Source organism: Plectropomus leopardus, chromosome 12 (genome assembly GCF_008729295.1).
Source record: "Plectropomus leopardus isolate mb chromosome 12, YSFRI_Pleo_2.0, whole genome shotgun sequence".
Classification (NCBI taxonomy): domain Eukaryota; kingdom Metazoa; phylum Chordata; class Actinopteri; order Perciformes; family Serranidae; genus Plectropomus; species Plectropomus leopardus.
Window position 1 is genome coordinate 26,328,600 of NC_056474.1, and position 23,166 is coordinate 26,351,765.

The 23,166-nt window shown below is 41.3% G+C and overlaps 3 protein-coding genes across 3 annotated transcripts; 2 read left to right on the top strand and 1 right to left on the bottom strand.

The window, feature by feature from the left end:
* Positions 1-1,495: 1,495 nt before the first annotated feature.
* prmt5 (protein arginine methyltransferase 5) lies at positions 1,496-8,601 on the bottom strand. The gene is made up of 16 exons (XM_042497611.1): positions 8,455-8,601; positions 8,027-8,145; positions 6,671-6,756; positions 6,350-6,484; positions 6,130-6,242; positions 5,960-6,009; positions 5,681-5,844; positions 5,442-5,603; positions 5,269-5,346; positions 4,759-4,817; positions 4,396-4,518; positions 4,041-4,216; positions 3,619-3,822; positions 3,399-3,509; positions 3,246-3,310; positions 1,496-2,264 (listed from the first exon to the last, which is right to left on the bottom strand). Exons 1-16 carry the CDS (start codon positions 8,550-8,552, stop codon positions 2,112-2,114), a joined length of 1,896 nt encoding a protein of 631 aa, XP_042353545.1. The 5' UTR covers positions 8,553-8,601; the 3' UTR covers positions 1,496-2,111.
* A 1,299-nt stretch (positions 8,602-9,900) lies between these two features.
* Positions 9,901-10,968, top strand: psmb11a (proteasome 20S subunit beta 11a). The gene is made up of 2 exons (XM_042497570.1): positions 9,901-10,529; positions 10,626-10,968. Exons 1-2 carry the CDS (start codon positions 9,901-9,903, stop codon positions 10,966-10,968), a joined length of 972 nt encoding a protein of 323 aa, XP_042353504.1.
* An 851-nt stretch (positions 10,969-11,819) lies between these two features.
* On the top strand, positions 11,820-19,299 carry psmb5 (proteasome 20S subunit beta 5). The gene is made up of 3 exons (XM_042497595.1): positions 11,820-12,077; positions 14,160-14,466; positions 18,619-19,299. Exons 1-3 carry the CDS (start codon positions 11,853-11,855, stop codon positions 18,900-18,902), a joined length of 816 nt encoding a protein of 271 aa, XP_042353529.1. The 5' UTR covers positions 11,820-11,852; the 3' UTR covers positions 18,903-19,299.
* Positions 19,300-23,166: the final 3,867 nt, after the last annotated feature.

Here is a 23,166-nt window from a genome sequence, read left to right on the forward strand (position 1 = left end):
CCTGAGCTTCTTTTTTCCCCATTGACAAAATATACAACCTGAAGAAATACCCACAGCTTATCTTTAAAGAAAGGCTTAAATGCGACATTTAATTTAAAAGAAATGGCTATTTTCAAACATGCATTTTAATAACAAAACTACATTGAGGTGTAGAAAATCAGAAATACCGCATTTTTTTCAAGGATTGAGGTATATATCAAAAAGTATTATTGCTATTGCCCTCAGTTGCTGAAATTAACATTAAATAAGATGACCACCTATTTTAAAATGATAGCTTCTGGGAAGGCCTAATCCTCTTTATAACTATTCTTGCCTGCATAAAATAATCTTACATGGATGAGTTTACTGTCTGCATTTTTCCAATTTAGAATAGCTGATACAGATAAACTTGCCAACAAAGAAAAAATCCTCCCAAATTCTGGAAACCTTTTCTTGAAAAATGCTCTGCAGAAGGGACTCATGTGTTATGTGCTTGATGTGAGGTGACTTCCATCCCCTTTTCTGTGATCTGTTTGCAGGTTTTTCCACCTGAATACTGATAACCACCGTTGTTTAAAAAGTTTATTTTGTATTTTTGTTTGCACTTCATTTGTTTTTTTTTTCACAATGGCTACTTTATTTTCTCTTTGTTGTTTATCTTAAATGGACATTACTATATCTTGCCTCTATGAATAGTGCAGTCATTTGTAAACGTTACCTGTCCTTAAAAAAAAACAAAAAAGAGACTTAAAAAAATGTTCAGGCAGACAAAGCACTTTCCAGCAAATCTTCTTTTGACCCTGCTTGTGAAGGTCTATCTTAAAGAGCGGCGACGTCCAAGATATGTCTTAACGAGTCTATGCAGCATGATAAGACAAGACAGGATGTCATCATGGGACTACACTCACAAACTCAAAGTAATGTTGGGCTAATGTTCAAGCGAGAATAGATGGGTGTCAGGAGGTGGAGTGCGTCAGGCGTCAGAAATGCTCATGCTGGCATTACATCACATTGAGCCGGATCACTGTCAGTTGTGACTGAAGAGCATATTTGGTTGCTTTTGTTGTTTATGAGAGTTAAATTGATCTCGACAGTCACGCTGATGCAGAACCACACTTGCACACTGCATTATTCAGCCTTGAGCTGATGAGTAGGTTTTGTTACATCCGACAGGTCTGCCAGGAGCTTTGTTCCTGTGCTAATGAGGTATCAGACTCCTGAGATGATTAATTTTCACTCACAGCAAAGTTAATTAAAACGGCTCATCTTCCTGTTGTACATCTACCACACACAATAGGTTAAGGTTGGCTAAGAGTACAACTGTTATTTACTAATGTGGTCCAACCGATTGTCATGTGAGACTGACACCTACTGGACAACTCGCATCCTTATGACCATCTCATTTAAACTAAGTAAAAACACTCCTCCTTATTCACAAACATTTTCAATAATTTACATTCCGATCTCGAAAACTCGCAGAGCATTGTGGTGCCAAACAAAGTGTTGATCACATGGAGAGCATTACAGTGTTGTTTTAATTGACAGTTCAAACATACAGAAACAAAATAAACAGTATGAAGAGACAGCCCCCAAACGATAATGTATGTGACCTGAATAGCATAACCTTCATCTGACCCTCTCGTGGTGAGGAGAGGGGTATTTCAACAGTAAGTAAGTATCAGGATGGAATGCGTGTTTGATAAGGCAAAGTCCTGTTGGATTGTGTTTACTGTATGTCCGCAACACCTGTTCAGAACAGTGGGGAGGGGGGGTGGGGGGGAGACGACATTAAAAAATAAACCAGTGGCGAGGTGTTTGACCTAATCTGAAGGAGACAATCTCACAGCAATAATACACTTTGTGTACAGGTGATAGTCCGTGCCTGCTGGAAACAGACTTCTCAGAAACGCAGAAAAATCTGGTTTATCCAATCAACTTCTTCATTGCCAACTCAGAAGTGCAAACCACTGGCAATTTTAAAACCCAGACCACACTTAGGAGTTTTGCACCATAAGTCAAGGTTTTAACTGTGTATATAAAAAGAACGCCGGGAACACCTTGACTTTAACTGCCACCGAGTCCTACAGAAACGTGTGTGTATGCCTGTTGACGGATGTGCCGATGTGTCATCTTCAGAGGCCAATGGTGTATGAACGACCTGCTGGATTGTGGATGGCGGAGCAGGAGGGCTCGGTCACGGCCCATTCGTACCACACCTTCTTCCCGTTATTGCAGCGCCAGAATCGCACTGTCACATCATCATCCCTGGATATGGAGATGGGTTGCTATAGGAGGAATTTGGGGAAAAAAGGTTTAATTAATATATGAACGCAATGATGTATAAAGGGAACCTATTATGCTTTTCTTTATTTTCTGTCATATATATATATAATGTGACAATGTGGGATGTTCATATTAAACATGCCTTAACTGTCAAATAATGAGGTAAAGTCATGTTAAAATAATGCTTGTGAACAAAGACCTCAGCCTTCAGCTTGTTCAGAATACTCGTTTCTGTTTTTCTACTCTGCCTACAAGATGTCGTTAAATCATTATGGATTTCTTTGTATACAGATCTGCTCCAGGCACTTTATTGCAAGTGTTTACATTACATTGGCTACATGGCAACATGTTAGCGTTGTGGATACATGTGATTTTAGATGCAAATGTTAATTTCTGCCCAATTTTGGAACAAGTCAGGTTGTATTTGGAAGGTTTTATTGGGGATTTTTAAAGAGAGAAAGTGCTGTTACATCATTCCTAAGCTGCAAGTACACTGCTACATGTAGCTACATGCTAATTTTGGGGAAACATGTAACCTTGGTTGCCGATGTTAATTTATTCCAGATTTTGGAACATTTTTCTGCTGGAACACATCCAGTTGTGTTTAGAAGCTTTAATTTGTGATTTTTTTAAGGTAAACCTTCTGATATTTGGTGGTTCAGTCACTCCTCTGGGTGCAATGACGGTGCAAGAAAGTAAAACGCAGAAGACCTGTAAACAATGACTTATCAGAGCAGACTGAGCTTTTTTTCGGGAGGAAGACTTAAAGAGACAGGCCTTAAAACTGAGTGTATAGACTGCAGGTGAACACAGGTGTTCCAGCACAGACAGTATGAGATAAATGACATGTTTTTTCAAACATTAAAGTGTATAAACATGTTCAAGTGCAAACCCAAAATACATTACGAACCTAAAAACGAGCATTAAAGGTCCCCTTTACATTACGAGTCCAAAGGATTTCATGGACTGACTGTATGACTTACTTTGAGGGGGAAGAGGATGGGGAACCAGGAGAACATTCCAGGTGAATGTGTATCTGGTTTTATACCTGCCAAACACACACACGCAACATAAAACATTAATATTTATATCTAATCTTGGCACAATGTGACTTCCTCTTCACAAAGGCAACTTACTGAGTGTGACATCTTTGTACAGCGTGGTCTCAAAGTAGCCAGCAAAACCATGGAGCACAGAGTTACAACCCACTGAGAATTTGAGGCACTGATACCGGTTGTTGTTCATATCTGAAAGGAGAAAGAAAGCTTGGTCAGCATGTCCAAAACACACCATATCAAAGTGTATAGAGTGCCGGTTTCTTGTCATACAAAATGAGTTGAATGTGCTTGTGTCTACCTGTCGTTGGGTGTTTGAAGGTGAAGCACGGTTTGGGTTCTGCCAACTGGTGGAAGTTATGGAGGCGCACTACATAGGGCGTCTCAAAATGGCACTCTGGGTCCTTGTCACGTTCCCGGCACCCCCGTACTTCGTTGTAAAGCTTGGAGGAGGACAGGGGAGCCAGGAAGGATGTGTAGGAAGAAGGGATGCTCACTCCGTCATCTGAGCGTGAAAAGGTGGAAAGAGAAAGTGATTTGAGATGCAAGGAAGCATGGAAGGTAATGGAGGATGACAAATGCTTTCCTCATGTTTGATGTAGCAAACAAGTGAGGGTGCTCTGCATTCAATAACTCATCATTGACAGCGTCTGTATGTGTAGTTGGTAGTTCTTTGAAAAAGGGCAACCAAGACAGTTCACTGTCACTAAAACACCGACGTACCTTTGAGAAAGTGCTGCGCTCCATCTAAGCACTCGGGGGAAAGTTCATTGTCGCCAAACGATCCCAGCAGCTCGCTGACGATGATGTCGGCTTTCTCAGGCGCTGCCCACTCCCGCATGTCACATGACACCACTGTCACTTGATCCCCCCACTCCTCAAAGCGCCAGTTCTCCAGCCTGAACAAGTGTGGACCAGTTTAAATGTCTGTGCAGCATTTTTAATGTCTAGGCTCTACAAACTGGTACACAATGAGAAAAGACTTATCCTGGTATGTGTACATAAAAGTTGAATTGCAAAGTATTCGCCTGTGAATATTTTTCGCACTGACATGAGCTTTAATATATATTCCACTCACGTGATTACAGCATTGGGATTTTTCTCTACAGCATACACCTTCAGCTTCCTGTCTGCCTGTCTGGCAGCACGTAGTGAGGCATTGACCAGAGGACCCCGACCCGCTCCCAACACCATCAACACCCTGTGAGAAAGAGACAGCATCATTTATAAGGCTTCACGACTTGTCTCACCACTGGAGATCTATCACGGTCATTATTTTCTCAAGTATGATCATCTGTTCAACCAGTAGAGGGATTATAGGGAGCTTTATTGAGGGGAGAGCACGTTGGTTTTAAAAATTTAATATCAAGGTATGAATCATTATTCAGACACTAACAGCAATGTAAGAATTCAAACAACAGAGGTGGGTGCAGATACTCACTGAACATTTGTGTCTTTCTCCTCCTCTGGAACTCTGTCAAGAAGACATTTATAGACAGCCTGTGGACACAAAGACATAGCAGAAGAATCAATATGTTGTGTGTTCTTGTGTGATCGTAACTTTGCACAAAAGGAGATGTGTCAGTGGTGTGAGAGAGTAACACAAGTGACAGTATGTCCTGTCTGTACAAATGAGAACACTTAATGAAACATTTTAAAAAAGTTATCTCAGTGAAGGAATGCATAAGATAACTACTATAACTATGCTAACGTTTTAATGTTGTCTTGAGTCTGCTATCAAACCTATGGGTCCTAAAAACACTTTTCAATTGGCGACACAGAGAGTCTTAAAGGGGCAGTTATCCCACCAAAATTAAAAATACATATTTTTTTATTTTAAATGTAGTGCGGTTTATGCAGTCTAAACTGTTTTGGTGTAAGTTGCCAAGTGTTGGAGATATTGACTTCTCTCCAGCTTGGCTTCTGGTGCTAAGAGCGCCAATAGTCTTACCTGTTGGTACTGGGAATATTTAATAGGATCCTTCTCAAACACTTCATATGTCTGAGACTCCAGGTTGTCCATGAGTGGCTACAGGGATGGAAAACATATGGTTAAAAAAAATCTTTTTTTTTTTTTTTTTTTTTTTTTTAAGAAAACAAAAAAACAAAAGAGCACTTCCTTACCTGGAGGGGGGACTGCAGGTAGTCTTCATAGCCCTTTGCGAAGAGCTCATACGCGTTGGGTGCAGGCCGGTTCTGGTTGAGGTATTCGAGGTACTGCAGGTAAGAGCGGAAGTCCTTCTCAGTGTGGCGACTGGTACCTGTGAAGATGAACTGAGCCTCCAACTGAGAAAAGAGATTGTTTTTATTACAAAAAGACTTCTACATTTGGCTGGTTTTTAGTTAGATCTGTGGGAATATACCTTGAAAAGACTGAAGATTATCCGCTGATGGGCTTTGGACAAAACAGGGAAGCCCTTCTTATTAGTTAGGAAGATGCTGGTCGGAAGTATGGCTGCTTTGACTGGTTCCCCGAGCCACTTATCAATCACAGCCTCTGACGGCATGTCCGCTCCAACCTCAATAGCTTTAGGAATGCAAAGAAGAGCAAAAGGTGCATTTTCAGTTGCGGGCAGGACCATGATTATTTCTTAATGCACTGACTTTGCCTCAGGCTGTTGCTTCACAGTGTGCTCTCTCACCAAGACAAATCCTCTTGTTGTAATCACAAAGGGTTCTAAATGAGTGCCACCTAAAAGGAGCAGAGGCAAGTAAACAACATGAGTCACGATTTTAAAGGAAATCAATGACAGCTATTTTAGCATGCAGACAGCACTCGACTGCTCAGGAAGTGGACTGGCGCGAAACTAACCAGCTCCAGGTCTTCTCATCAACGCTTGTGTCATCGATGCAAGTGCTCGGCTCGTTCTCAATCAGATCTTCCCGTGTGTCCTCTGGTGCCATCAGCGGGACACGTATCCAGAACTAATCAGAGGAACACAATGTTAGCTGATAAATTCAGTTGTCTATTAGACTTCTCTGCTTGATAAAAAGCAATCATGCGCTTGTTGAGGCTGTTAATGCTGTCTCACATTTGAGGTGTGGTGTCCAGTGTGGATGTGGTTTAGCAGCAGACGGGCTAGATTGGCACAGTTAGGGCCCTTTAGAGGGATCATGAAGACAGGCAGACCCAGGTAGGCTGAGAAGTTTAACTCCTGTGCCAGAGCCTGGAGAGAAACACAGGAAGCAGAAGGATGAGAGCACGGCAGGATGATACAAGAAGACAGATTGGGGCTGATAGACTGGACAAGATAAATTCATGACACGCCATAAAATCTTAAGATCAAAAGAATCCTTTTATGCATCAACATCCACAAGTACATCAAAGAAATTGTCCAAACTGAGGAACTTACGGCTTCCGAGTTTCTGCGTTCTGTCTCGATGCCTGAATCTGGGTCGATCCATGGGGAGAGCTTCCCAACAATAAGAGTATTCCAGTCTAGAAAAAGCAAAATGGATAGTTAAAATAAAACTACATCATCTGACTCCATATGGGGCAGCTGTGGCTCAGGAGGCACTGCAGGTCGTCCTCTAATCAGAGAGTTGGCGGTTCAGACCCCTGCACATCCAGTCACCATGTTGAAGTATCCTTGGAAAAAACAGTGACCCCCCAAACTAGCACAGTAACCTCAGCCACCAGTGTATGAATGTATGAGTGTATGTGTGATAGCACTCTGAGTGACTAGAAAAGCACTGTACAAGTGAAAGTCCATTCCAGTTTCTTATCAATACCATCTAAGATCTCAACTACCACATATACATTTTTCTGGCTCCATGTTTTGCAAATCAACATTTTATCTATTATATATGTCAAATTCAATATGAAAATTCTAGGGATGCACAATAACATTGGCACGTCAGATGATATTGGCTTTAAAATGAAATATTGGAATAAGTCTACATGCTGATTCCTGACAAACCAATATACAGTGTGTCTGTATATATATACACACAAACACACACACATATATATACATAAAATTTACAAAGTCGACTTGTACAAAACTTAGACCCTAAGTAACCCTAAGTAGAAGTGTTTTTCTTATTTTGCACACTGAATGAATATTACATACATCGAAAAGCATTGTATTTCATGTCTCAATCTGCTGGTGGGTAATCAAGATAAGAGTATGCATAATATGATGTTAATTCCACTACAAAAGAGACTTGATGATCGCTAACATTGGGTGGGGGAAAAAAGTGGTTATCACGGTATTGGTCATTGGCCAAATTAATTATTATATATAGGCATATTGTATATTGGCAAAAAATCACTTTTTTTTGTTAATGACGCCACAATAGAGAGACAAATTAAAAAAAAACATGTTACAGCAGCCAGATCACACAATAATTAATAATTCACACATTGCATTTGATATTTGCATCTTGAGTTCTGTTATACAACCATGATGTTTTACAATGTGATTTCTTTTATAATGTGTCTGTGATACTATATACCTTGTCGGCTTCATAAAACTTTTGTTTGTTCACCTGATAATAATTTCTGACTCTGTGGTTACTGTTTTCTAAATTTGCCAATGTTAGTCACTTAACCCCAGTTTTCGATCATCATGATCATCCATCAGTTGAACCATCAGGGGCCTGTTGCAGCCTACAGGGGGTAGAACTAGTTCTCTTATTCACAGAGGACCTAAAGTAAGTTATGACAACTAACGCCTGACATTAAGAAAGAGAGCATAAGGACAAACCTCTTCCGCAGAGCAGCAGGTCTGATCGGGTATGGGCACCGGGTCTGGATTTAGCGGGCTCCAACTCAAACTCTCTCCTGAACCTCGAGTGGAACAGGGGCATGCAGAGGAAGTCAAACCTGGACACAGGAGAAACAAAGCACATCATTTTACATTAGTATGTTTTTTGATGTTACAAGTTGGTAAACGCAAACTGGTTTACTTATTATTCCCCCGCCAGTTCACAAAACACTGACAGTGTAGCCTGTACGAGTATAATCGACACTTCACTCCAGTATCAAGCATCGTTGTGATTGGGCACGTGCTGGTAATTCACCGGTTAGCTTAGCAAGCATCACGCACTGACATTATGCTAGCAAACCAGCGCGACCCTCTCCTAATCTCACTTTCACTTAAAAAGAACTCGCAGAGCGCAACACTCTCCTCACCCAAGTTTGGCGACCGCAGCTAAAGTGTCGGCGACCTCCGGCACACAATTCAAATCTCTCCCGCAGGACACCCTGCTCCCCGTACTGCCGGACGCCATGATTTTAGCCGACTGAATGGGATGACTGGGACCGTCTCGTAGCTTTGGAAACTGACGCCATCTTGGATCTGCAGGGGTGTGCGTGCCCATAGAATAGCAAGAGCGTGCAGACCCAAAATGGCTTCACGAGTACTTCAGTTGCATGTCTCGAAAATTACCGCGACAACTGTGATTAGTGGGTCTTCAGTTTATGAATGTTGATCTCTATAGTTGATGTTTTCCTGTCAGAGCTTTCACATCATTTTTATGTCTTTCTACAAAATGTCTTTGAAAGACAAGGGTATTCAATACTGCAAAGGAAATTAAAGTAACAGTTATAACTATTATTATTATATAATTATTCAGTACCTCTATGACTGTTTTTTTCTCCATTTAACAATTCTCATGCACAAACAACATGGCTTTAAGATTTTTTCATTCATCCTACAAAACAGACAGAAAAAAAGATAAATCAAAATAGAAAAGACACTGACTGTTCACCTGTATAAAATAATGTATATAAAGAAATAACAATAATATATATTTTCTTTTTAATCATATTCATCCATAGCCTAATGTTAAAAAATCGATTTCAAATCAGAAAGAAACACGCTATAGTTATACTATCTAAATAATATAAATAATAAATATACTAGTGTTAAGTGTGTTATTCAAGACAGTAAACCTAGGATTCACTTTCATGTACTTGGATTTGTGTAAATAAAACTCCCAGAATGTTATTAATCAGACAGTCATCCTTGCTGCTATCCAGGATGATGCCGTAAATATTTAGTAAGTTTTCAAATAGAAAACTTTTGGGTAAAGCATAACACATGTTGTTATGTTGGGTTTCAGGGCCATATTTTAGATACAGCTACGTAATGGAAAGCAGGTGTGTCATCAGATCCTGCTGTTGGTTGGTTCCCTCCTTCCAAACTGAAAACGATAATGTGTGAATGTAGCCACTCTTAGCAAGATGACTCTGTCAGTCAGCAAAACATGTAAGGTTTGCAGAACAGGGCTTCTCCGGCTATTATTTCCAAGGCAGGTAGGATAAAATATCACTTATGTCAACTCAAATGGTTTTGAACATAGGCCTATGTGTGTGTCTGTGTGCACTGTGTCATATTTGGGAGGGCTATAAAAGGGTAAAACCTTGGTCTTTCAGTCAGATGAGAGAGTGAGAAGTTGGCAGCGGTCATCATTACAAAACATAGTGGGATTTACAAGGTTTATGACTTTTTTTGGACCAGTTTTCTTAAAGATGGACTCTGCTTTAATCTGTGTTTAAGGAGAACTTTTTTTCCTACCAATCTCTGGGAAAGACACTTATTTTTTGATCAAGGAGTCTCTCTGTATCTGCTTTATTATGGCTTTGGAAGATATTTGTGGCTTCATGGACACTCCTGTGCATCGCAAGTGGTTTCCTGCCTCTCAATTTGAAGATGCAGCCACATCTTTTCATATGACAGACTATCACAACTTTGGATTGGGGAGTCTAAAGAGGTCTGAGAGAAACAGTGGGATCCCTCTGCAATTCTCCATACCAACTTTACAATTTTTTGCACCTTACAGCCAGGGACCATCAACCCCTTTTTCCCCAACCAAACATTCAGCGACAGTCCGGAGGCCTTTCCCTCTGTCTCATGGAACAACGACCTTAGGTTTCATCTTCCAAGGTGGGGTTATCGCAGCAGCAGACACGCGTGCAAGTGCTGGGGGGCTTGTTGCCTGTCCAGCTGTTCACAAGATTACTCCAATTCACTCCCATTTAGTCGTCACCTCCTCTGGTAGCGGTGCAGACTGCATGCTGTGGGAGCGAATTCTTGCCAGAGAGATCAGACTCTACCAACTGCGTCACAGACGTTGCCTTTCAATACAAGGCACTGCAAAGCTCCTTTCATTCATGCTGCACCCCTTTAAAGGCACTGAGCTGTGCGTGGCTCTTACGCTGTGTGGTTGGGATAAAGAAGCAAATACCACTGACTGCACAAAGAGGTCAAAAGACTCATCCTTAATTACTGATGACAGCTCTTCAGCTGTTGTTAGTAGTCAAGATGTTACTGTGACGGCACATTCTGCATCCCCAAACAGTGGCCCCAAGGTGATATATGTGTGCAGCGATGGAGCCCGACTGCAGGGGGACATATTTTCTGTGGGCTCTGGCTCTCCTTATGCTTATGGAGTCCTGGATGGAGGGCTGAGTAGGAGCTTAAGTAAAGAGGAGGCCATCGCCTTGGCAAGAGAAGCCGTGTTCAGAGCCACTCACAGGGACGCCTACTCAGGAAACAATGTGGACCTCTTCCACATCACGGCGCAGGGATGGAGCCAAAGAAAGAGAGAAGACCTGAAAGATGAATATTATAGAGACATAGAGAGGAGGGCAAAAATAGTGAAGGAAAGAAAAAGAGTGACTGCGTTAGATGCTGAGGGGTGAAGCAAAAATGTTCAGGTTCAGCAGTTCTACAATGTAACAAAATAATAATACTTCATTACAGTACGAAAGTATTTTTTTGGTAGTATCTGTAACAACTCTCACTTTTACTCCACTAAATTTCCTAAATAAAATGTATACTTTTTACTCCACTACATTTCTCCTATGTATTTTTGTGACTTGCTACAAAATATGGAAGGAACTGAGGAAGGGAGGAGGGGGCGGACAGACGAATGTAGGGGATTTTGTTATTTAAATCCTTGAAGTTCCAAAAATGAACTCTTTATTCTTCAAGTGTAATATAGGCTCCTTTCTCACCAACATTTACTTGCACTTTTACTTTTAATACTTCAGTAGTGCTTTTAGTACATTTAATATCATAAAATTACATTTGATACTTAAATACAGTACAAATTACATATTTTAAGACTTTATTCAAGTAATTTCCTAATGGGTGAGTTTAACTTCTGCCAGAGTAATTTTCTGTTAACATATCTGTACATTTACTCAAATATGGCCTTCGGGTACTTCATCCACCATTGGGGTAATTCAGGGTGGCTACAGTTTAAAAATAGCCTGGTGTAAAGTAAGTCACCTCCTTCAGAGTTCATATATTTAAATCGCTGTTGAAATGGGTTTTTTGCGTTTACATGGGTCTATATTCCAATCACTGTATATAATTTCATTTTATTCCATTTTTGATTTTATTTTTTATAAAAACATTTTCTTTATATACAGTCTATGATTCCCATACTACTCCTATATTCACCTGTAAATCTTCAGTTCGTCATAACTACAGGGGGCGCTGTGAGATTTTTCCACCAAACTCAATATATTTTCGCACCCTTATCCGCCGGAAGTTGCTTGCTCATCGGACAATTTCAAAGATGGCTCTTGCTAGTGTGTTGAACAGTGATTGTGCGAATTTTTCATTTGATAATTGTCAACCTTTTGCCTTTAGTTCTGGACCCAGACAGAGCGATCTGGGATTTGACGCTACGCCGGGAGACGGTCTCAGTTTTTCCGTGAAAAACCCGCTGTTTGCCGGGGACGACGATGGCGTCGAGAGGAAAATAGAGTTCTTGCATGGAACCACCACCTTAGCTTTCAAAGTAAGTTCATTAGTGGCTTATTGTTGCTAGCGGGTACGGTGAAACTCAAATAAACGATGTAGTTGTCTAAGTAGGCGTTTGATAATCATTCAGACTCCGTATACCACGCTTAAGTGTTAACATAAGGCTACACGATGGACGCTAGCATGCTAACATGGCTACAAACCGCTTTCTCATTGCAGATGTTCACATAACGTTAGCACTGTTAGGGTTTGTGTTGGACATTTCTGACTTTTAAAGTAAATCGGTTAACGTAAACTGTCCTCACCTGCGTGGTTTTGACAGCCAAGAAAGTATTTACTGTTTAGTTAGGTGTTACAAGTCAATATCAATAGCCAGTCGGCTTTATTTGCATCTGCCTGAATGGGAAACACAGTGACAATGTCTACTTGTGCACATCCACACATGTATTTTATCTAGTTTAATTAAATACCTCACAAACTACGCAAATCTATTTAGATGCTGTTCAGTCATTGCTCAACATGATAATATGAAGATGACCCTCAGTTTGTGTTTTAAATAATACTGTATCAGCTTGTATGCTCCTGATAGCACAGGCGCCTTCTTTTTATATTGCAGGAGGTAGAATGTAAATATAATAAAGAGCTATCTTAAAGTCATTTTATTATGTTTATTTTTTATTTTATTTTCAATTTAAACATATTCCGTCCATGTTGTCAAAGAGGACTTGGTGTTGGTTAGAGATATTGTGCATATTTTTCATTTTGCTCATCAGATTTGGCTTTTTGGAAAAAAAATCTACCTGATTTGCTATTCATGCCTTTATAAGGTTATTTCACTGTACATCGAAAAACCAAAGGGGTCATAATGTAAGTTAATATATTTAGTGATGAGGTGTCCTGACAGGTTTTTATTACATTTGTGGTAGGAAGGAGGTATTTCTCATTTGTTCAGTTAATTACTTTGTTATACTTTCTGTCATGTATGAGCTGTGAGTTTTTATAGCAGATGATCTAAATACTATTTCAGAACCAGGCTTTAGATTCTGATGGTAAATACTGAATATTTGTTTTCCTGGCTAGTCAAACTTAAAGATGTAGGTTAAGTACACAAAAATATTGGTATTATCATTTAAAAATGTATGTTATAACAGTTACACACCACAAGTTTATCTCACATCAGAAATAAAACAAAACAAACACTATTGTGGAAATGCTGATTGCATGTAGAGAGAATAAAGAACAAAGCAGAAGCTCCCAAAGCAAAATTAAGAATGTCAACAGAAGAGGGAATGGGGTTTCCAAATACTTCAAGGCACATTGATTAATGCTACAAAGATTTAAACAAGGCGTATGATTTAAGTGAGTCCTCATATACATTTAACTGAAATGAGGATGCTGTTATATTGTAATCAACAACAAATCCTGTAAAGACGCTAAATCCGACAATGATTTTAAGCTACTAACAAAATAATAGCCTGATATAACTTCTGTCTCTGTGCCACAAAACCCCACTGTTGTCTAAATAATGATTAAAAAAAACCCATAAAAGAGCCGTACTATTGTATTTGGATGACATATCTTTTCATTACAATGAAACAGCAAGCTTTTTAACCTCAGCCTGTCAAACGAGCAGAGCGCTGTAAATACTGAACAACATCCCCGCAGTTGATTTTGGTCTCTTCAGGGGATTTGTTGATAAAAAGAAAAGATAGAATAACGCCAACTTTATCCCTTAATCCCTGAGTGTGGAGGGGAGGTGGTAGATGAAAACCTCCCAGCAGTCATCTTCCTCTGACTGGCCAAATCTGTTGTCTTCACTTTAGTATTATACGGCTGTTGTGACTGTCACTTCAGTGATAGAGGATTTTGGAGGGAAGAGCAAAGGTCTTCACTTTTATCCAGCAGCTTTCTGGCAGAGCTGAGCCATATATTGCACCCCTCTGACAGTTTTAGAGCAGTAGCGCATTTCTGCTTTATCTGAGCAGTAATAGGAGGTAGCTAATAGGTAATTAAACTGTATGTACTGATCACTGGTCCATAAGTGAATGCTCTGTGTGTGTTGCCCTCCTGCTGCACTGTGCTTTACTAATGGGATCCCCCCTGCTGTTGCCTCTCTCAGTTTCAGCATGGTGTTATTGTAGCGGTGGACTCCCGGGCCACAGCGGGCTCCTACATTGCCTCGCAGACAGTGAAGAAGGTGATTGAGATCAACCCCTACCTGCTGGGCACTATGGCTGGAGGAGCTGCAGACTGTAGCTTCTGGGAGCGCCTGCTGGCTCGTCAGTGCCGCATCTACGAACTTCGCAACAAGGAGCGCATTTCCGTGGCAGCAGCCTCCAAACTGCTGGCTAACATGGTGTACCAGTACAAGGGCATGGGACTCAGCATGGGAACCATGGTGTGCGGCTGGGACAAGAGAGGCCCAGGTAAATGCACAGCTGCACATGACACATGGCTTATGTCTAGTTTGATCTAAAAACAAGAAAAATGAAAGTGTCAACCGAGTTGATCGTTATATATTTTTTATTTAAGGATCAATTTCAATAATTAAGGTTTTCTAAACACCTTTTTGACTGAGTATAATCAGGTTGATACATGATGCATATTGATGACAATATTTTTCCAAAATGAATCAGAGACAGAATATACAGTATCCTACAATTTTTTATTAATATATTTATTTAGTTTTTGTTTTAACTGGGTGACAAATAGGTGGGATTTGCAGTTTAATACAGTGTAATATCAGATTTAAACCTTAACATACCACTAATAATAACTTTTGTGATGTATTCAGGCTTCCCTCAGCTCCGAAGTCTAAAAAGTATTGAATTTGACTTGAAAAATTGTTCAGGATTCCTGGTATTAATTACAACAAAGGATTATTTTCATAATTGATTATTCTGTTGCTGATTTTCTTGATTAAATGATCAATTTATAATCAACAGAAGACAGTGAAACAGGCCTTTCCAATATCCCATGCATCTGAAAAACCCAAAGATATTAATTTTACAATTGTATGAAACAGAGAAAAGCAGCAGATACTCACATCAAGTGTTTGCTATTTTTGTTTGAAAAATGACTCAAATGATTAATCACACATCAAAATAGTTGCAGATAAATTGTGTGACGCATCAATTAATCTACAAATCAGATAATCTGCTAATTCTAATTAGTTTAAATTAAGATTTGCGATTTAGATTCTGAAAATAACACTGTGTGGATTCATAATTCTTTTCACTTTCTTAATAGTCTGCTGATTTACCTCAACCTCAACCTCCAAGCAATTTTCCATAGTTAGATGTTGTTATATTAAACTTTTTTTTAATCATGTTTTTAGATTCGTAAGTCAGTTCAGTATCTTCCTCGGTTAATACCAGATTGCCAGATATCTATTTTACTCCAAGCATTCTTTGCAATGTTCTTTTTCTAATCTAAACACATGGCAAACTTCTTAATAAATACAACGAACTCACTGAAGCAGACCTTAACTGCCCACTTTGGCATGTGATTTCCATTAATTCAAAACTAATTTTGACTTGCCGCTCATGCAATGAGCCAAATAATCCACTCATTTATATACAATGTTTTTTTGATGACAGACTGGCCATTTGCTTTAGTTCCAAAGAAAAGATTTAATGACATTTAGTAGCCTGCTTCCCAGGCTTAACTCGAATAGCAGTTTAATATGTATTAAAAAGTCCAAAATGCTGGTCTTTTGTTGCGGTGTAGGGTTAGCAGTTTCATATTCATTTGTGATCAGAAACAACTTACTTAATTGTTAAATAATTGTTGTCAGCCATTATATGTAATAATGGTGTGTACAGAACTGTCATTTCATGTGGTTTTCCTGTTGTATGAGCCCTTTTATTTTTCATTCCAAACACATCAGTAGTTCCCAGAGTTACCCACTAGATGGTACTGCAGCCTCTCGCATGCTCTACCTCTCTTTGTGCATCAAGCTGCGGCTTTTGGGTGCCACGCAGTGTGAGGCTGTACATCACAGAAGGTGTGCTTAAAGAGGCCGCCACAGTGACACAGTAATGGGAAATCGATGAGGCTGGGACTGCAGGCCAGCCGGAGCGCGGCGGGATGATGGACGTTGGGTCTCAGCCCTGAACAATTGGGTCGCATGCATAATGCCCATACACCCGCTGAGATCGATGCCGGCTTTGTCTGGGAAGCAGGGAGGGCTGTGTGAACAATGGCGGGCCCGCCGGTATGCCAACAAACGCAAATGACACGTGTTAAATCCTGGCAATCAATTGGGGAAATAATGATCCCTGTATAAGTTCAATAGGTGTGTGGGCCTTTCCATGGACCCCACAATGCCAATGATTGAATGGAGAGGTAAATGTCATGTAAATTAAATCAATCGCGATTAGGCGGGAAGCTCATTAGCGAGCTACAATCATGTCAAGAGCACTTATTCCCCTGATGGAGTGTCTTAAGCTGCATGTAAAATAAATCGAATAAAAGCTACGTTGAGCTTGTCAAATATGGCTCTATGTAATAACATCAAATGTTATGACACTTGTAATCAGCATACAGTAAATCCTCGATAACACAGTCGAGGCTTTGCTGTTGACAGATAACAGCGACTCTACACCCTCTGCACCCTCTACCGCGCCCCTACAAGGACATGAAGGGTTTGAAATGAGGTGATATGTGAGTAAATGGGATGCGGCCCACATGACTAAAAAGCAGTGAGTCGGCGTCAGAGGAGACCCATGTGGCAGTCAGTTTTACAGCCACTCCCCAGAGTGTGATGTAATAGCTTTTTCCCCTCTGTTCTGAACTGCTGCTCTCTTTTTTTTAAAATCCTGATCCAGGGGTGAATTGTAGTGGGAAGGCCAGATGACGGACGGACACTGACCCATTTGATGCTAGCCACCCATCCATCGCACTGTGCTCCTCTACCTCTAAAAGCTGTCAGTCCAGCCAGCTGCACAGGCTGCTGTTTAAAAAAAGGCTCCTTAAGCACCTGTCAGTTGGTTGACAGAGTGGAAGGAGTCTCTTTTGGCTGCCACTGCTGCAATGCTCTGCCATGCAGGCAGTGCGCTTCAGCTTTAAGTGGGCCTCATGAACCCCCCCCCCCCCCTTTACCTTTTTGTTTTCGGAGCACTCATCGCCGCCTGCATGCGTTTCTGCGTCTCTGTTTGAGGCGCAGAGAGAGTTAAGCGCACTGGGCTCTACAAAGACCCAGGTGTGTTTGGAAAGGAATGGATGTGGGAAGTGTTTTTTGGTGCCGCTCTGCTTCTATACTTGGACCTCCTAAAGAGTCCTCATCCACCTCCGTCAACTGTGCTACTCAACACAAGAGGCCGCCTTTACAACTCTCTCTCCCTGCCCATTATGTTTTTAACGAGTCCCTTACAGTTTTCAAGAGGAACAGACAGGTCTCAGAATGGCAAATTACCCCCGTGTATAGACAGGCACTGGATGATTATCATGGCAAACTAACGACAGGCTGAGGAAGCTGCAATTTGCCAGTTGAAAGCAATGGTAAGCCTCTTTTTTTTCAGAAAGGCAAGTGGCTCTCTATCCCTAATAGACTGTCACTAGTTTAGCTGAGGAACTGTGCAAGCGGGGCTTTGCAATCTGAGGGCATTTTGAAGTGTTTTTTTTAATGCGGTAGATGAGCGATAGCAGTGGATATTAGGCAATTTTATATGCATGTGTCTCTGTTTCTCTGTGCGACTATCTTTTTCACAGGTTTCGCTTTGTGAAGCGCTCTGAAAAACATGCCTTTTCGCAGGCTGTCTTTTTTACCATCTGCAGGCTGTGGGCGAGCTCACAGGCTGGTGCTAGTCACCCGTTCCACGTCACTCTGGGATCAGACCTAGCGAGTGTGTCATGGCGCGGAACAAAATGTCTCGCATGTGTCCACGAAGCGTGGTGTGGAGCAAACTGTCCCTCACAGGTCCATCAGAGCATTGTGGGGTCTGCAGTGCACGGTGGATTACATGTTTGTCGGGTTTTGTGTAGGGTGAGCCCGGCCTCCGTGTGTCATTCAAGTGTGCGTATGTGTGGAGGTGAAGCAAGGGTGTGTATTTGAGGAAGGATGTGAGTGTGCTGTACTCGTCTCATGTCCACAGGATGTAAACGCGCTTTTTTTTGTCCTCCTTTTTGAGGTGCAAGGTGCAGTTACCTGTGCAGCTCGGGTTGCGGGTCGATAGTTAATTTTTGGCGTGTTTGCAGGGATCAATAAAGCCCGGAGCAGGGCCCCTGGGCAGACAGCGATGTGACCCGTGCCTCGTCAGCAGGTTCCGTGGCCGGCTTCGTTTTACTTGAAGAGGATGCAGCTGTTCATATCTGCCAGCCTTACTTCACTTGGAGAGGTTGCAGCTGTTCATATTCTCTCTCTGGAGGACATGGGCGCGTGTGCGCTTGCAAGTTCGTGTGTGTTTGTTTTTGTGAGAGCGTCGGTATTAGATGTACACCATCTCAGTTTTCCTGACAAAGCTCAACACCTGAGTAAGGAGAACAGAGGACGCTTTTGCATCCAACAGTTCTCCCTTTACACCGTTTCCTCCTGCCCTCCCAGCCTCTTGACCTGTCTTTTGTTTCTTCGTCCTCAGGGCTGTACTATGTGGACTCAGAGGGGAACCGAGTGTGTGGCGACCTGTTCGCCGTGGGCTCAGGCTCCATGTACGCCTATGGTGTGATGGACAGTGGCCTGCGGCACGACCTGTCTGTGGAAGAGGCCTGTGAGCTAGGCCGCCGCGCCATCTACCAGGCCACATACCGTGACGCCTACAGTGGAGGGCAGGTCAACCTGTACCACGTCCACAGTGACGGGTGGACCCGGGTCTCCCAGGAAGACGTCCTCATGCTGCACCAGCAGTACAGGGATCAGGCATAAACCAACAGCACAGAGGGGACCAGGAAGTGGGGTGAGAATAGGGAGGGTAAGGAGTTTGTTCTAGTATCTAATGTCTAAGTTGTTCTAAAACGTCAGTAGGGGTTGACACATGAATAAAAAAGGACTCATCCGACAATTGATTTCCACTTGCATTACTTCCGTGACGCAGTTTGACTTGTTGCTAGCTTAAAGCTTTATATTGTACATTTTTAACAATGCCAGCTCCACTCACCCCGCACAGAGTATGATTTGAGGGGCTGCAGAGAAGGGGCCGATGACTCAAACATGCTTTAATACAGTGTGGGAGTAGTGTGGTGCTTGCCCTACATACGTTTCATTTGGATCCTACCCTGGGAATCTTCTTTCTCAATAAAACCTGTGATGTTCTTTTTTTCAACAGACTTGTTGTGGTTATTTTACCTTTTTAGGTTTCGAGATGGTGAAATTTGTAATCCTCAGAATTTACCTTTTATGTAAATGCAAACTCTTGTCGCCTCAGTTTCCTTTTGATGTAGTCGTTTTTCCGCTGTTTGTGTTTACATTTCAGTCGTCTGTTCCCCCAGCTGTTGGGATTGGGAGGTACATCCAAAGCCTGTTTTGTCTCCTCTATATGTTGTGCATGTATTAGCAGGGAGCAGCACTGTCTAAATAGCACTATTTAATTGCATACCACCAGCCTCAGTAATTGTGCCTCCTGAGTTGTAACACTGTGTTTTCTTCCCCTCATTGATAATGTTCCCTTCCTGCGCTCACGCTGCACAAATACGTCTTTTAATTGGAAGGGGGAAATTTATTCTTTAATTCCTCCCCGACACACTTAGCTTCTCAATGCGCAATGTTGTGTGCCACCCTGCCATGGTGTTTTACAATGTAACGACCTGCGCTGGCAGTGCGTGCCCCTCCAGCGGTTTTTATGGTTGGGAATAAACACTAATAAAGGGGATGGGGTAGACATCTGAAGCCAGTGCACTTTCAAATCGTGGTTAAAAACTAGTTTCACAGGTGACTAGTTAGCAGATGGAATAGAAATGGGATTTCGATAAATGGAAATGAGTGGGTCTCGCCCGTGATGCTGCTTTTAGTAAATGAAGTGATGGGAGCTGCACCGTCAAAAGAAGCAGAGGCTGACGGAGTGACGACGTATGTGCCCGTGGAGATATGCTAAAATGAAGCGAATGTGGATAAAAGCATTAACACTCTGTAGAAGAATTAACTGTCCTCCTGGGTTAAGGGGTTGAACGAGGGATTTTTACTGAATATGACTAAATGATTTCCTCAGAGTAGTGGATAAAGGCTACATCCTGCAGCGCCATTAAATATCCAACATATGGCATTGTCATTTAAGTAGAGTGTAGGATGCTCTGCCTTGATAAAGTACAGCCAGCTTTAAGAGGCTGCAATTTTAGTCCGTAATTTCTTGATGAGATACTATTCTGTCCATATTTTTGAAGGAAATCAAGCCAACTAGTCCCAGTTTTAAAGGGTTAAATGAACACCAACAACTAAAAAAGCTGCTTTGTTAGATAGATTAATGATTGATCAATTCAAAGTGGGTGTAGTTGAGAAAAATGGCACCTTAACTCCCAGGATTACACTACATTTCATCAGATTTCTGCAGGTTTGGATCCTTGGCATCACATTGTAATAATGTACTTGATTTTTTTTACACTTTAAGAGACACAGGTAAAAGGTGTTTTACGATAAAATATCTAAAGTGATGCATTTTCCTTCGCTGATCTCTTCAAGCAAGTTGTTCCAAAATCTACAGCAGAGGCTCTGTCACCCTTGTGTTCAAGTCTAAATCTTAGAACAACAAGAGGAGAAGCATCGGAGGATTCAAGGAGCGAGGTGGATCATACGGTATTGATTTCTTATTTTTGTTCATTGGGTTAAAAGCTTTCTGGTCATGGGCGTCAGTATGCTTCAAATAAAATACTTATCGGATCACCAAATAGCACCTGAAACCCCCTTCAAAGAAACCTTTCTGAATTTTTGGCAGAGAACAATTTTCTCAACATCTCCTGGTATGTGAAGGTGGGAACGTTTTTGAACTTCTCTCCAAGTTCTTCCTTTTTAATTTATTTATTTATTTTTTAAAATCTTCTGCAGTGGCTTTAAAGCCACATGGCTGCCCATCGATGTTAGAGTATGTCTGTTGTTTGCTCCAAAATACCTCAACAGTCAGATGGATTGCTATGAAATGTACAGAGGTTCATGGTCCCCAGAGGAAGAATCCTAGACTTTGTTGATCCTCTGTCATTTTTTCATGTAGTAGAGCTGGAAAAAAAACCCACTTGTTCTCTGGACCCTCAGAAGCAGTGGTAAGGAAGGCACTCTGATATTTTATTCAAGAGTAGCAATACCACAGTGCAGAAATACTGTTACAATGGTGAGTAAAAGCACAAAATTAAACTTACTCATTATGCAAAACAGATTAAAGTATATTATGAATCTTAGAGTGAATATTGGTGAATATCAGAATCAGCGCAGGAGACGGCGGAGCCCGTCGGTGAATCATATCGCTCTGTGATTGGCTGCTCAGCGCACGAGGACAAACCGAGGTGCCGACAGTAAACAGCGAGCTAAAGTTTCCATGGAGTGACACCCAAACGAACTTGTTTTATGAGGTAAGAATATTTTCTTTTGCTTCTTAGCTCTTAAACACAAACGTTTAATGATGCTTTGTGTCATGGTTCAGTGTCGCACGGTAAATATGCTTCGTTCTTTTTCGTGCTGGATTGTGTTGTAAGTGTGCTAACTGGCTAACTAGCATCATGGTGGTCTGTCGGTCTGTAGGTTTCCCTTTTTGAATGACAGTTACAGACTACCAGTGTCTGCTGCTTTGGAGCAGGCACAGATCAAAGGTGTCTTTGGTTATTCATGTACAACTTTTTGGCTGAGACAGCGACGCGAGACAACGAGTTGGTGTAGTTGTTGCTAGTTCTTTGATATGGGTTTGGTGTGTCTGGGTCTTAAAGGGATAGTTGTGGATTGTTGAAGTTTGGCTACTTATAGATACTTATGTGTAGTCAGTGTATTACAGTATTACATATAGAAGTTGACAGTTGGAATGCTCCCAGTTCGGAGAAACCACAGACTGTATGTATTTATGTATATATATACATACATACATACATATTTTTTTATATACAGTCTATGGTAAAAACAGTGGGTTGAAATCAAAATGTAATTTAGGCATTTCAAAATTAATTTAAGCCATTTTAAAAAGGCCTACCAAAAAAGTCAACATTAGTCTAAGTGGACGCTACATTTAAAGTATTTCCACTGCTTTACCTCACCGTCACACAGCCTTTTCCTCTGGCGCTACATTTCTCAGCAGTTTGGGTCAGAAAGGGCTGTTATGTGATCCAACTGGAACAAAACACATTAAAAACACTTACAATACAGTGTCCACTAAGACAGATTTTGTATTTTTTTAGGTAGGTATTTTTTAAAGTGGCTAAAGCGCGCCCACCAACACTGTATGTAATACATTGACTATACAGAAGTATCTCACACAGTCCCCAAATCAATTTAGGAGAATTGCAGGCTGACATGCAAACTTTAACAGCTCTTTCTAAAACCAATCTTTTATTTGTCCATTGTGGGCTACTATAGAAATAACATGGTAGATGCTGGCAAAGGACCCTTTCCTCTATGCAAATATGCATGGCTCATTTTAAGGTAAAGAAAACAACAGTGTACACACTGGACCCTTAACTATAGTACTCGAGAAAATGTACTTATTAACATTTCACCTCTGCTAAGGACACACTTGGTGTGAGCTAAGTCATTTGAAGCATACTGAAATGATAAGTAGCTCCTATTTTGGTGATATGACATTGTACATGGACCTAGATGTATAAACATGTAGTTACTGGTGTTGATGTCCCTGTCTGCCCTTATGGCCTGTGGAGTCTTGTATAGAGGAAACACTTCTCACCCATGGTTTTCCACTGTGTTTGGACTCAACCATCCTGTCTGCGAGCGTGACCTTGGCATCGGACCAGCCGACAGTAGGCATTGCGCTGCCAGTGTCGGCGGTCGTCTATATCTGGCACAGAGATTGCAGGTTGTCAACAGGTATAGCTGCTCGTAAGTACCAGCTTTCAGAATATTTTCACAAAGCTTTACACTCAGGGCAAGATGGTGACACTCTGGGGAGGCATGACAAAATGAAGAAAATAGCTTTCCATTTTTCACCTAAATTAGACGTAATGCTATGAAAAAGACCAGCTGGCGTTATTGAAAGGTGCCAATGCGA

What these genes read in the sequence shown, in the direction of transcription:
- prmt5 (XM_042497611.1), bottom strand. Translation starts at nt 8,552, where the DNA reads ATGGCGTCCGGCAGTACGGGGAGCAGGGTGTCCTGCGGGAGAGATTTG. An exon ending in AACGCAGAAACTCGGAAGCC is followed by an intron (nt 6,485 to 6,670) that starts GTAAGTTCCTCA and finishes GTTTCTCTCCAG; the next exon opens with GCTCTGGCACAGGAGTTAAA. An exon ending in TAATCTTCAGTCTTTTCAAG is followed by an intron (nt 5,604 to 5,680) that starts GTATATTCCCAC and finishes CTCTTTTCTCAG; the next exon opens with TTGGAGGCTCAGTTCATCTT.
- psmb5 (XM_042497595.1), top strand. Translation starts at nt 11,853, where the DNA reads ATGGCTCTTGCTAGTGTGTTGAACAGTGATTGTGCGAATTTTTCATTT. An exon ending in CCACCACCTTAGCTTTCAAA is followed by an intron (nt 12,078 to 14,159) that starts GTAAGTTCATTA and finishes TGCCTCTCTCAG; the next exon opens with TTTCAGCATGGTGTTATTGT. An exon ending in CTGGGACAAGAGAGGCCCAG is followed by an intron (nt 14,467 to 18,618) that starts GTAAATGCACAG and finishes CTTCGTCCTCAG; the next exon opens with GGCTGTACTATGTGGACTCA.
- psmb11a (XM_042497570.1), top strand. Translation starts at nt 9,901, where the DNA reads ATGGCTTTGGAAGATATTTGTGGCTTCATGGACACTCCTGTGCATCGC. An exon ending in ACCACTGACTGCACAAAGAG is followed by an intron (nt 10,530 to 10,625) that starts GTCAAAAGACTC and finishes ATCCCCAAACAG; the next exon opens with TGGCCCCAAGGTGATATATG.